Genomic DNA, 15,253 nt, shown 5'->3' with positions numbered 1-15,253 from the left:
GCACAACAAAACAAATGAGGAACAAATGGGAGGAAACTGGAGTCAACGTCTGTGACCGAACTGTAAGAAATCGCCTAAAGGAAATGGGATTTACATACAGAAAAGCTAAATGAAAGCCATCATTAACACCTAAACAGAAAAAAACAAGGTTACAATGGGCTAAAGAAAAGCAATCGTGGACTGTGGATGACTGGATGAAAGTCATATTCAGTGATGAATCTCGAATCTGCATTGGGCAAAGTGATGATGCTGGAACTTTTGTTTGGTGCCCTTCCAATGAGATTTATAAAGATGACTGCCTGAAGAGAACATGTAAATTTCCACAGTCATTGATGATATGGGGCTGCATGTCAGGTAAAGGCACTGGGGAGATGGCTGTCATTACATCATCAATAAATGCACAAGTTTACGTTGATATTTTGGACACTTTTCTGATGTTTAAGGATGATGAAATCATTTTTCAAGAAGATAATGCATCTTGCCATAGAGCAAAAACTGTGAAAACATTCCTTGCAAAAAGACACATAGGGTCAATTTCATGACATAGGGTTAATGTCACGAGCAGATGTGATTTGATGCAGGTGTTAGTTTTGGGGATGGAAATTTACAGGGTGATTCCATAATTTATTCCTCAGAATTGAGTGAGTCCCATATTTTTTTCCTCTGCTTGGTCTAAAAAGTAACCGTTATTGACTGCCACATCTTTTTCTTGATTTCTTATAGTGTTTCTTAAAGCCAAAAGTTGCCATTTGAAATGACTTTAGTTTTGTGTCATGTCTGTGATCTGCTTTTTTTCTACAAAATTAAAGTAAATGAATCGGGGTGGTTGACAAGACAGCTACAAAGTAATAATTTGGGGATTATATTGAGGTTATGTGTATTAGTTGAGCTAATAGATAATAAATGGAACAGTTTTCAATGTCCTCAACAGTTGATGTTAATTTGGATTCTACAACCCCTGGCAAAAATTATGGAATCACCTCGGAGGATGTTTCATTCAGTTGTTAATTTTGTAGAAAAAAGCAGATCACAGACATGGACACAAAACTAAAGTAATTTCAAATGGCAACTTTCTGGCTTAAGAAACACTATAAGAAATCAGGAAAAAAAATTGTGGCAGTCAGTAACGGCTACTTTTTTAGACAAAGCAGAGGGAAAAAAATATGGAATCACTCAATTCTGAGGAAAAAATTATGGAATCATGAAAACAAAAGAACGCTCCAACACATCATAGTATTTTGTTGCACCACCTCTGACTTTTATAACAGCTTGCAGTCTCTGAGGCATGGACCGTAATGAGTGACAAACAGTACTCTTCATCAATCTGGCTCCAGCTTTCCTGATTGCTGTTGCCAGATCAGCTTTTGCAGGTTGGAGCCTTGTCATGGACCATTTTCTTCACTTCCACCAAAGATTTTCAATTGGATTAAGATCCGACTATTTGCAGGCCATGCATTGACCCTATGTGTCTTTTTGCAAGGAATGTTTTCAAAGTTTTGTGCTCTATAGATAGTCCAAACTATACCTTTTTGGAATCCTTACAATCAGCCAAATAATATGGTATACGTTTCAAAATGATTGGAGCATTTTAAATTTTTGACCTCAAATACACCCTGGTGGCCACCATACATTTCTTGTAGTCCCTGATACACTGACGCTAGATTATAGTGTTTGTGTGACTTGAAACCCTCCTTGGCCCATGGACTACAGCGCTCAAACCAATCAGGAAGGAAGCTCCGGGATCCATGGACCATGTCATCATTTACAGATCTTTCGGTGCAAACAGAAGGTCCCTCACAAAGTCACCCAGAGTCTGTTTTTCTTGTACATCTGGAAGTAGAGAAGCTTGAATCTTCGACTGTACTGGGTTGCTTGACCAGAGGAGATTCAAGCTTCTCTACTATGGAAACCACCTGGACAACTGAGAGCCTACACAGATACATCTGGAAGGTCATCCAGAGTAGAAGTGTGTGCCTAATTAACATTTGCATCCATAACAGATCTGCTGTGGTGACCCAAAGCAACAGTTGGAAATGCTTCTGAATGACTAATTACCATAATTACCAGTTAAAAGGTCCAACTGAAGAATCACTGCTCGGATTCTGCGCCCTCCCCGATGGCGCCCGGGCAGGTTTTGGCATTGCGGTCCTGGTAGATTGTGTCTTTGGGGTTGGCGATCACACCGACAGTGGTTCCACCACTGCAGTGGAGTGTGATGACATCAGAACTGCTCAGTGGTCTCCCATGTGTGACGTAAGGAGTTCTGATCAGCAGTCCAAAACACCCATGAATATGCTGCTCAACGGGTCCCCCTGCTGGACAAAGCCTGAATTAAATCTGAATTTTACATTTCATCCGTTGATTTCTTTTCTTCCAGCCAAGGTCGAGAATCCGATCCCTCAATCGGTCTTAAGCAGAGTTTCCTTCAACTATTCAAATAAAATGTCAGCCACCAAAGCTGTTTTTTTTTAAGATTTTGGATCAATTTGGTCAAATGTCAAGAAAACATGGACTGATAAAAGTAGTTTTGTGTGTGTATCTAAACAACCAAAAAGACAAGATGGATCAAACTTAGTGGGAAGTTCCACACTTAAAGGTATCTTAAATTTTGTTGGTCTGAAAATTAATATTCAGCTAATTTAACAGGAGCACCGACGCTGAATCATAAATGTTGGCACGTTTTTGGGCAGCTGGTGGCCAAGTGGTTAGCGCGCATGGTTTTGTGCAGAAGTTCCAGGTTCAAACCCTGCCACATTTCTGTATGGAGTAGTATCAGGAAGGCCATCCGGCATGAAACTTATGCCAAATCAACATGCAGATCCAGGAGCCCCGAGTGAATAAACAAGGGAGCAGCCGAAGGGTCTTATTTTTCGGGGACGACGTGTACTTGATGTACTCTTTAATCCGGATTAAGTGCGTACCTGCGGTGTGGTAATAAAACCACAGCCCTCCTGGCGTCATGTCATTTGTGCCCAACTCAACAGCGATTGGCCCGTTGATCATGTGACAGGTACTGAAAGTTGGGAACCAAGTTGAACTCGAGTTGCACCCCCTCGGAAAACTTCTGCCAAATCCTGACGCGGCTCCGCTGTGGCGATCCTGTAAAAACGTAAGCACCTGAAGGAGAAAGAAAAACCGACAGTCTGTCCTTCCTCATCAAACTGGTTAAAAAAATAAATAAATAAAAATACGATATCTGCACACAACATGGAGACAGAACCCATGAACATGCGGTGGTGACGGTGTGTCCATTTATTACACAGCAGAAAGCACCTACATGAATCCACTACCTGCTGCTTCAGACAGTGAATGAGTTCACTTTTTTTTCACAGTGATTTTATGTGGACATATAAAAACAAAGACAACAAACCACTTCAATTACAAAAATAAAATAAAAGGCTACACATCAGAGATCACAGGCAACATCACACACAAAAAACAAAGCAGTGTCAACAATCAGTAAATCGAGTAAAAAATAGAATTTAATCATTTAAATAGGCTTTCAAAATACATTGATTTGAACTTCTAAATAACAATAATACACTTATTAGCTATTCATTATAAGTGGCAATTTTTAATTTACACTGTGGTTTCACAAGGAAATCTGAGGTTTGGTATTTTACTGTATTGCTCATTTATATGAATGTACATTTAGTTGGAACTACAAATGGCTGTATTACTGAAAACAGACAAACTGAGGGCTGACTGCACGGAGAACAGGTCTGGGATTTGGCCAAATTAATATCTGAATAACTGGACCGACAACGTGACTACCGGGGCAAAGAAATACAAATAAAATAATCGGACACAAAAACATTCAGATAACAGAAGTAAATATTTACTCTCAAATTAAAAAAAAAAAAAATCAGTAAGAAGAAAAAAGTTGAGAGAGCAAGAAGATAAAAAAATTAAACTAGTTACAAAAAACAAACAAACAAAAAAATCTTTTCAGCTATAAAGTTCAGGAGGATAAAAAAAGCCCTTTCGGTACCAATAAATAAATAAATAAAAATAAAAACAACAAAAAAATCCTTTCAGTAAAAACAAAACAAAAATGTTCTATGAAGGGGAAAAAAATAGTTGATTACCAAAGAAAAATCCTTCCAGTAAAAGAAAAAAAAAAAGTTCTGTAAGAAGAAAAAAATAATACCAGAAAAACAAACTTTATTTAAAAAGTAAAATGAAGAACATAAACCCTCAAAGGACAATTTGAAGATCCAGGTTCATCTTGAGGTTATAGAAACGTTATCAGGTGCCAGTGCAACTGAACAACAAAAATATACCCAAACCAAATTTTACTTTACAGGAAATATCCAGAATTACATGGTGTCCCCGGTATTTGGCCGTCCGGTGTATTCAGTCCACTGAGGTAGCCCTCCGTGACCTTGCCGTCTACATTGATCCCTAAAATGGCCATCAGGTTTGCATTTGTAAAAACACGTAGCGTTCAAAATCATTCTTAACAGACAGCTTCATGTCAATGCCAAACCGACCTACGAGCAAGCGCTGTACTCTAAAATATCACAAAATCCTAAAAAAAACAAACAAAAAAAAACAAAAAACTTTTTCAAGTTTTAACAAATTTCAGTACACTGTAAGCTGTAAAAACATAATAATCAGGGAATACCGATCACATTTGCTGGCTTTGTTAAAGTTCATTATAAATTGCATGTTTAACTATACATGGCTAAAAGTTTGATGGGCACTAAACTTTCTCCAGAATCAGACTTTTGCAGCCATGTGCACGCTGTTCCACATCATTTTTAAGTACACAAACTCTCTAAACGCTGTCAGACGTAATATGGACAATGAAGATGTTCCACCTGTTGCATTTCTTGATGCCCCGAGCCAATTCCTGGCACAGATACAATGCCTAAAATGAATGAAGGGTTCTCGCTTTGAGAAACATTCTAGACCTTACACGCAAAATTTGACACAGTCGAGCTCTACGACTGTGTTTTGATAGTGTTACAAAAAGAGCAGGATTTTTGAAACGTGCAGCTGCCAAAGTAAAAAAAAAAAAAACACAAACTGTCAAAAACGGTGGTCTTGTGTCTAAGAAAGCAAATCGGGCATTCAAACTGTTACTGAACCACCCATGTCGCCAAACTGGCTTTGGACAAACTGTGCTGGTGTGTGGCTCACTGTTGCAACTACACACAAACACACCCATTTGTATGGAAACCAGTTTGTTGCATGTCAACAGAAATTGCAGCAGATAAAAACATACGTCAAAAGAATCATTCATTTTGTGGCAGAAGCACTAAAGTCGGCACAACGGTACTTCTTGATCTACGTTTTGCAAAAAAAAAAAAAAAAAAAGTTGTTGCCAGAAAATATGCATTATCATCTATTTGCACTATCTTGGTTCATTTTAATCTTGTACTGTTGTGGCCTTGGGGGGGGGGGGGGTGTTAGAACACATGACAAGTGTTTGGGGAATAAGTGGTTAATAAGCAGAAGTCCTACTTTTGCTTTTCAAGTCAGCCATGTCCTTTGGATGAACACTAGCTTACCTATGGATCCAAATAGTTGCTTGTCCACATCAATGGCCACACCCCAGTAAACCGAACTGGCTTGTGGGCTAAACTAGATCAGGGCAGCACACTGGGATTGGCTTTGCTCCCATATCAATGCATAAACACTGGAACCTTCAATGAACTTGAGCAGAAGAAAGGACCTCAACATTATACAGTGTTCCACATTTTCCCCATGTTACAGCCTTATTCCAAAATGGAATACATTTATTTTTCCCCTCAAAAATTCTACACACAATACCCCATAATGACATGAATTTTTTTTTGTAAATTAAAAAAAAAAAACACTAATCACATGTACGTAGGTTTTCACAGTTTGCCGTGAGGCTCAAAATTGAGCTCAGGTGCCTCCTGTTTCCACTAATCAGAGTTGAGATTTTTCTACAGATTATTTGGAGTCCACCTGGGGTAAAATCAGTTGAATGGACATGATTTGGAAAGACACACACCCGTGTACATATAAGGTCCCACAGTTCCTGCTGCTGAAAAACATCCCCACAGCATGATGCTGCCACCACCAAGCTTCACTGTAGGGATGGTGCCTGGTTTCCTCCAAACATGCCACCTGGCATTTACACCAGAGTTCAATCTTTGTCTCATCAGACCAAAGAATTTTGTTTGTCATTTCAATACAATTTCAATTTATATAGCACCAAATCAAACAGCTGTCTCAAGGTGCTTTACACAAGTAAGGTCTAACCTAGAGCAAGCACACGTGTGACAGTGGTATGAAAAAATTCCCTTGGATAATTTTGAGGAAGAAACCTCAAGCAGACCAGACTCAAAGGGGTGACCCTCTGCTTAGGTATACTAATAACAAACAACAAAAAACATTTTTAACAATACAGACTAACAAGTTTTTGAGAATTATCAAGTTGATGCAGACATCCAGTTGGTTGGGGAGAGGAGGGGAGTGGGTTGGGTCTTCAGAACCAGTCTTCATGGACTCTCATGGACAGAGTCCTTCAGGTGTCTTTGTCAAACTCCAGGTGGGCTGCCATGTGCCTTTTACTAATGAGTGGCTTCCGTCTGGCCACTTACCATACAGGCCTGATTGGTCGATTGCTGCAGAGATGGTTGTCCTTCTGGAAGGTTCTCCTCTCTCCACAGAGGAATGCTAGGAGCTCTGACAGAGTGACCATCGGGTTCTTGGTCACCTCCCTGACTAAGGTGCTTCTCCCTTGATCACTTAGTTTAGACGGGTGGCCAGCTCTAGGAAGTCCTGGTGGATGTGAACTTCTTCCATTTACAGATGATGGAGGCCACTGTACTCATTGGGACCTTCAAAGCAGCAGAAATATTTCTGTACCCTTCTCCAGATTTGTGCCTCCAGACAATTCAGTTTCTGAGGTCTACAGACAATTCCTTTGCCTTCATGCTTGGTTTGTGCTCTGACTATCCACTGTGGGACCTTATATGTAGACAGGTGTGTGTCTTTCCAAATCATGTCCAATCAGCTGAATTTACCCCAGGTGGACTCTAATTAAGCTGTAGAAACATCTCAAGGATGATCAGTGGAAACCGGAGGCACCTGAGCTCAACACTGTGAATGCTTACAGTAGGGTTCAGAATAACAGCAGTGCTATGTGACTAAAAAGATAAATCCAGATTTTGAGTATATTTTTATTGTTACAATGGGAAACAAGGTACCAGTAGATTCAGTAGATTCTCAAAAATCCAACAAGACCAAGCATTCATGATATGCACACTCTTAAGGCTATGAAACTGGCTATTAGTAAAAGAAAGTAGAAGAGGGGTGTTCACAATAACAGTAGCATCTGCTGTTGATACTACAAACTCAAAACTATTATGTTCAATCTGCTTTTTTAGCAATCCTGTGAATCACTAAACTAGTATTTAGTTGTATAACCACAGTTTTTCATGATTTCTTCACATCTGCGAGGCATTAATTTTGTTGGTTTGGAACCAAGATTATGCTTGTTTACTAGTGTGCTTAGGGTCATTGTCTTGTGAAACACCCATTTCAGGGCATGTCCTCTTCACCATAAGGCAACATGACCTCTTCAAGTATTTTGACATATCCAAACTGATCCATGATACCTGGTATGCAATATATAGGCCCAACACCATAGTAGGAGAAACATGCCCACATCATGATGCTTGCACCACCATGCTTCACTGTCTTCACTGTGAACTGTGGCTTGAATTCAGAGTTTGGGGGTCGTTTCACAAACTGTCTGTGGCCCTTGGACCCAAAAAGAACAGTTTTCTTTCATTAGTCCACAAAATATTCCTCCTTTTTCTTTAGGCCAGTTGATGTGTTTCTTTGGCAAATTGTAACCTCTTCTGCACGTCTTTTATTTAACAGAGGGACTTTGCGGGGGATTTTTGCAGAAAAGCATGTTCAACAGGTGCTGGCTTCATCCTTAAATAGGGGACACCTGATTCACACCTGTTTGTTCCACAAAATTGACGAACTCACTGACTGAATGCCACTACTATTATTGTGAACACCACTTTTCTACTTTTTTTTTACTAACAGCCCAATTTCATAGCCTTAAGAGTGTGCATATCATGAATGCTTGGTCTTGTTGGATTTGTGGGAATCTACTGAATCTACTGGTATCTTGTTTCCCATGTAACAATAAGAAATATACTCAAAATCTGGATTAATCTTTTTAGTCACATAGCACAACTATTATTCTGTACACTGCTGTATGTACACGTGAGTTCATAGTTTTTATTTTAAATTTGCACAAAAAAAAAACTTTTCACATACTCATTATGGGATGTTGTATGTACAAATTTGAGGGAAAAAAAATGAATCGCATCCATAAGTGGACTGCATTTATATAGCACTTTTCCATCTGCATCAGACGCTCAAAGCGCTTTACAATGATGCCTCATATTCACTCATTCACACAAACACTCAGACCGATGTCAGGGTGCTGCCACACCAGACGTTTACACACCGGGAGCAACTAGGGAATAAGGACCTTGCCCAAAGGCCCGTCCTGATTTTCTGGGCAGGCCGGGGTTTGAACTGAGGATCCTCTGGTCTCAAGCCCAACACTTAACCACTAGAGCATCACCTCCAACCTCCCAATGGCGCTTCTATCCATCTTGGGATAAGACTGTAATGTAAAATGTGGATAAAATGAAGCACTGAATACTTTCTGGATGCACTGTACCCCCCCGCAAAAAAAACAAAAAAAAAAAACAACAATGTGGCTGACAACATTTTTGAAGAAAAGAACTTCTCAGACATATTCATAACTAACAAATCTAGTGCTTGTGTCACCAACTGAACAATTCTTACACGTATCTGCTGCACTACAACACTGAATACATGAACGTCCATCGTGTGACTACACAGCCTCCACGTCTGCTGGGACGACACATCAACTACACAACCTTCAAGAAAACATTCTGCAGCTACCAGCGATTCTTAACTCGTCTCCCAGGACACAAAGTACTGCAGACATTCTCGATCAGGCTTTAAAATCTACTCACCTGTTCTAAAAGATCAAAAACAGTCAAGAGGTCCTCTGAATTAAAGACACCCTCCCAGAGCTGCTGACGCTGACAGACAGACAGACAGACAGACACACACACACACACACACACACCACACACACACACACACACACACACACACACACACACACACACACACACACACACACACACACACACACACCTGGATATCACTTACTTACCCCCAATTTAAATGCGACAAACAAATCATAATATTGCTTCAAAAATAAAATATATTGCAAGTAATTGGGATGAAACTGCCTCCAATGGCAGACTTTAGCTATAGTAAATACAAGCACTGCACGTGCATGTCAGTTTGAGTCTCCACTGGAGCGTTAAGTCTTTCTTTTTGACATATGGCTTCCGTGAGCAGATGTTGCATCATATTATTTGGAGAAAAAAAAAAATCTCAACACAATCACAGTCTGTTCTTGTACCTCAACATGTTTTCTTCAGCAACTATAAAACTGCATGGATTAAAACACCGTCAACATGGCTGAAATGACGTCATGTTCTGGGATTCACATTTCACCCACTTTTTATTTTCAGTTTTTTTCCCCCTCCCCATTCAGATAACTGATCTTTTCCCTGAAGTTCGTCCGTTACAACTTACAGTAAAGATCCAATTTGCAGTTGGAAACGTGAACACATCTTCCTCATTATTTGTCAAATAAAAAAAACGGTTCCTGTCACGTCAACATAGACTCTGGGAGACGACATCTGTGCTCTGCGTCCTTTCGTGTTGGGGTGGTGGGGTTGCTCTACGGGGAGTCCATCATGGCTTCCAGCATCTCGAGGAACAGTTTGTGCATGGGAACGCCGCCGCGGGTCTTGATGCTGTAGAAGGTGGTGAGAGCGCGACCAGCAGTCTGTCGAAGGAGAGGCAACGTGAGGAGGAGGCGTCCCGTCCGCTGGGGGTCGTCCGGGCGGCGCTGACTCTCCAGCTCCAGCAGCGCCTGGTGGAGAAGGTCCCGCAGTTTCTGCACCGCCTCCATGTCCTCAATGTAAACAGAGTCTGAGAAAAAAAAAAAAAAAAATTAATGAGGTAACCCAACACACCTCATCACAAGATAACTAAAAAGAGAAACGTGAAGTGCACCTGAGTTGGTGAGCGCAATGGCTTTTAGCATGACGAATTCCTCCCGGTCCAGGTTTAGCGTACGGAAACGGCGAGCCAGCTGCGTAATCGCTGCATTTAGTTCAGTTAATCCAGCAACACGTGACATTTCCTCATCAAGAACAAAATCCTCCGCGAACACAACTTCTTCCTCACAGCCGACTGAGCGGTACGCGACACCCAGAACCAGCACCTCCAACCAGACCGACTGCAGCACGGACATCTGGTCCGCCAGGGAAAGCGACAGGAAGCCTGTGAGGCAGCATGCACACAAACCTATCATTTACAAACAATACATTCAACATTACATGGACGGCATTTATAGTGTGGGAGCAAATTTGGGATTAAGGACCTTGCCCTACCGCACCAAACATCGCCTACAGCTAAATTATAAACTTCAGCCATTTTTGTAGCTCTCCCCACACACACACAAGACACCAGGTCCCAACTTAGCCTAAAGATTCCAAGGAATCACATTGGGCCCAGACTAAAGATTCCTAGGAATCTGGAATCTTTAGCCTGAGAGTGATCCAGGACGTGTCAGAGCAGCTCTGAGCAAGGAGTGGACAGAAACATCTATCTTTGTGAGGAGGTGGGGTTGACCCTGTTGGCAGGTATGACACAGTCTTCGAAGAGCTGTGATTGGTTGTCACAAAAAAGGAAAGAAAATAAACAAATGCGCTCCGCGCTCCTGGTTCTGAACGGACAGTAAAATCAACTGATCATATAAGCTGAACTGTATTAAGAAATGTGTCACTGTGAAAATAATTTAATGTTATGATGATGAAACTCATAAAAATTAAATGAATTGTTACACAGCTTTAAAATGTTTGAACTCAACTCATTCACATGCTGATTACTGTACTGATTAGGTTTACTCTCCGTGCTGATAATTGAGCACAAGTGATGAGTGTGAGAAGCGCTGGTATGTGATGTGATCCAAAGTGAGAGCAGAGATTGCAGCACACAAGCCAAGTTCTCCTCAAGTGTTGTAGGCAACCACTTAGGCTGCTGATATCGCTTACTATGATATTATTAATCGTATGGCTGTTATAGAATTTACATGCAATTTAAATTTTTCCCAGAACCAGATATCACAAATGTGTGAGATGACCTTCATCTCAGGTGTTATTATTACATTACTACACTGGGTGGGAAAAGTCAGCTCATTCCTGATGAGGTCAACCACAAACTACCACAAATTATCCTGCACCATCAAGCCCGCAGCGTGTTACTGAGTCACTGCCACTCAACATACGGAGAATGTCTCTCCTTCCTCTTTCTTGTCTGCTTAAGACACTCTTAAACCTCTTACAAGTCCTCCTCCCTCCTCTTAACAGTTTGGCACATTAGGAGCTCTCTTAAGGCCTAAGATGCTTTGTGAATAACTTATCTTACCAAGGGAAAATTCTAAGAAATGTCTAAGAATTTGAGGAATTCTAAGATTTTTCTTAGAATGGCATCACTAAGAGCTACTTTTACCCTTAAGACCCTTTCACACCGGGGCCAACGTAGAACTGTGTATTGCGGCATACTGTCTACGCCAAGTTAAATTTTTTCCGTGTACAGCACTGGGAGCAGAAAGCACACAGTTTTTAAGCAGGTCTGCGCAACTGTACACTGAGTACGTGCATCCAGAGTGAATCAGCTGGAGGAGAACAGGTGTAGTGTATGTGTGGCTGCATGATCCACGCAGCCCACAGCGCCTTGGTGTGCTTTATAACAGGTGGACGTACGTGTGCTCAGAATAGGTAATCGAACCTCAACTCATGAATCCAGAAATCCAAAGAACAGAAACAGCAGTCTCTCTCTCTCTCTCCCTGAACTTTGCCATCTGACAGTTTCATTCACACACGGAGTAAGTACAGCGGCTTTACCTGTTCATTTAAGTCCGATGCACCATCACAGTCTGAGGAACACTGTATCGACAAAGTCTGATTTTGGAAAACGACATCTGGAAATACTTTTAATTCGTAGTCGTGGCTGGAAACATAGTGTTTTAAAGTGTAGGTGACATGATATATAATTTTTTGGGGGTATTTAAGACTAAAATTAAACTGTTTGAAATTTATCCTTTCCTGGTGCGCAGTTACTGAAGAAAAAAAATATTTGGATTTTGAACTGCGCATCACTAAAATCCAGGAACTTCCTGGCGAGTCCCAATATTGGAGAAGAAAGAGTAAGTGATATCAGCGCCGGAACCATTATCTTAACAGTCCCATTAATTTATGGATTTTTACAGGCTACTGACAGCCCCGTTTTCACCGAGTGGTTCAGGTCGGTGATGCACGGTTTTTATACATGTCAGGACGGTTAATTCTCACCGGCAAAATCCTTTTGATTGGCAGGTGGAATACTTATACTGACGCACGCACGCCCGCTGCAGCTACTCCACTCAACACGGAGGCAAAACTGAGTATTTACACATTTTATTGTTTTGTGACTCATCATGGGATAATTCGCGTGCAGACTGAGACATTAGGAGCAGATGAGTTGCAAAGCGCCCGCGGTGGAACAAGAGGATCCATTCACAGCAGAGACTTGATTCATCAGCCGCAGACACAATTAGCGGATTACACCTGTAGTTGACTGTGCCAGTCCCAGATCAGTACAGCAGAGACTCAACCCATCATGGACTTTTCTTCAGCCAGGACAATTAATTAAATTATTTTCAGACGTTTTCATCAGACTGAAGATGATCTCACTGAAATGGACAGGTAAGACTATATTATTTACTCCTTGTGTGAATGGTTTTAATATTAATAATAACGTGTTACGCTACTAACGTACAGTACACTAACTGTATTCAAGAAGGAAACAATATTTATTTAAAAAAGCTGATATTTTCAGTTCCTCGTGTCATTTTTCACATTTGAAATGTACACGTTTCTCAGAAATAAATAAATAAATAAATCCAGACTTCCTCATCACTTTTTTCCCTGATGTCACAGATAGTAAAACTATTTTTTTTTTTTTAAATCAGATGATTACGACCAAAGAGCTGGCAAAAAAAAAAAGAAAAAAAGTTTATCTCCAGCTGCATGCTGAAATCACCTGCATTATTTATTAATTTTTATAATCACCATTCTGTGTTCTGAACTCTGCCAATATTGTCACTGTTGTCAGATTGAAGGTTGTCCTCCAAGATTTCTTCTCCCTCACTGCGGTCTACAGAAAGCCCCGTTCACACCGGACGACATGCGAGCAACGGCAGGTTGCCATGTAATCCCTATGGAAAGAAGCGTTGTGGCGCCACAAAAGTCCAAGCCACGCAATGCGACATAATGGATGCGAATGAAGTGATGTTGAGCAATTGGTGCGTTTGTGGCGCGATACTGTGTCATGTTACCCTCCTTCCCAAGTTGAAAAATCTGAACTTTTTCATCTTGTTGCGTCGCGATGACCAATCAGGGACTGGATATGTTGTGACGTGGAGATGTCTGGAGTTTATACTTGGTGTGGACATGTCCTGTCTCTGGCAGCCAGCCTGTGAGCAGGACTTATGTCCCTTTTGTCCTTTATTTCACAATTATGACAGAGTTTGAAGGGACAGCAAGCAGCAGCACTGCAGTAGCAGCCAGGTTTTTTTTTCATGTGCGCGCAAACAAACTGTCCGTGAAGATAATTTTATTAACTGCACAGATGTATATTAAAACAAATGGTGACTGGTTTATAACACAATTATGACAAAGTTTGAGGGGAGAGTGAGCAGCAGCCCCGCAGCAGCCAGTTTTTTTTTCACGTGCATGCGCAAACTAATCATCTGTGAAGATAATTTTATTTATTAACTACACAGATGTATAATAAAACAAATTGTGACTGATTTCTAACACAATTATGACAGCGTCTGAGAGGAGCGCGAGCAGCAGCAGCCAGTTTTTTTTCCACGTGTGCGCACCAACAAATAGTCCGTTAAGATAATTTTATTAACTACACAGATGTATAATAAAACAAATGGTGACTGGTTTATAACACAATTATGACAGAGTTTGAGGAGAGAGCGAGTAGCAGCGGCAGCCAGTTTTTTTTTTTTGTTTTTTTTTTATTGCTCACATGTGCACACGAACGGGGAGAGGAGATCATCAAACTGGGTCCTGGAGAGGCGGAAGTACCGCTGAAAGCGGCCGCCATCCAGACGCAGCTCCTGCAGCAAATGAAACTCCCCGAACTGGGAACGTCTCATAAGGATGTTGTGAACCCAGGGACGGCGCCGCCGGTGACATTTGTCAGCTTTCCACAACAAATAGAGCACAGCAACTCGCTCCGTGTGATCAAGGTCCGCCATGTCGACTTGACAGCGGGTGGAATGGAAGCTCCTCCTATTTGATGATGCATTTGAGTGAATTTTTGCAGCGAAAGCAGAGCGACACACCGGTGTGATCGCCAGGTGAGGGACACGAATTTGTGGGTGTCGCGTGTTGTGCGGTATGAACACAGCATAAAAGGCCCAAAACCATCAGGCTGTGTCCCCAATGCTGCTTCAAAAATACCTTCAGACTGGACTTAAAAAAAAAAAAAAAAGCTCCACACTAGAAACAAAAATTGTCCAAAAACAGCTCGACCTCCATTGTGTTTACAATTGATTTGGGCTTGAATCAGCAGGTTCCGTTCTCGTGATGACGTAGCAACAATATGACCTCGGCTGAGGGCTGAAATAGAGCGCAGGCTTCAGACAGCTGTTTATCCTTCACCTGTGCACTTATCAGACTTTTCATTCATCATTCAGAATTTTTTAAAATATCAACATTTCAGCATTTTTAGTGATTATTTGTGCACATTTTTTGGTGTCACCCACACTTTAAAGCAGTGGTCTCCAAACTATTCCAGAAAGGGCCGAGAGGGTGCAGGTTTTCTTTGAAGCCACGGACTTCAGCAGGTGATTTCACTGATTAACATCCCTTTGAACAGGTGGGATGAGTTCATCAGTGAAATCACCTGCTTTGGAGACCACTGCTTTAAAGCAAGTCCCCCTGTGGTTTTTCTGCTACAGGTGCATTTCTCAGAAGATGCCGGTGTCACGCTCTGATCACACCTGATCAGACATACGTGCTGTGATGATTTAAACTTTTAAAGTGCCAGTCGCTCGCAATCATGTGTGGAT

The 15,253-nt window shown here is 41.2% G+C and overlaps 1 protein-coding gene across 3 annotated transcripts in view; it reads right to left on the bottom strand.

The window, feature by feature from the left end:
- Window positions 1-9,440: 9,440 nt before the first annotated feature.
- esrra (estrogen-related receptor alpha) overlaps window positions 9,441-15,253 on the bottom strand; it is a 37,635-nt gene continuing 31,822 nt past the window's right edge. For all 3 annotated transcript variants that reach the window (XM_034177662.1, XM_034177664.1, XM_034177663.1), the window contains 2 exons: window positions 10,135-10,404; window positions 9,441-10,050 (listed from right to left, as the gene is read on the bottom strand). In XM_034177662.1, coding sequence (XP_034033553.1) covers window positions 9,797-10,050; window positions 10,135-10,404 — 524 coding nt within the window. In that variant the 3' untranslated portion in view covers window positions 9,441-9,796. The remainder of the gene's footprint in view (window positions 10,051-10,134; window positions 10,405-15,253) is intronic.

The sequence above is a fragment of the Thalassophryne amazonica genome, chromosome 9 (assembly GCF_902500255.1).
Source record: "Thalassophryne amazonica chromosome 9, fThaAma1.1, whole genome shotgun sequence".
Classification (NCBI taxonomy): domain Eukaryota; kingdom Metazoa; phylum Chordata; class Actinopteri; order Batrachoidiformes; family Batrachoididae; genus Thalassophryne; species Thalassophryne amazonica.
The sequence above is the reverse complement of the archived record's forward strand: the minus strand, read 5'-3'. Positions and strand labels throughout refer to the sequence as shown.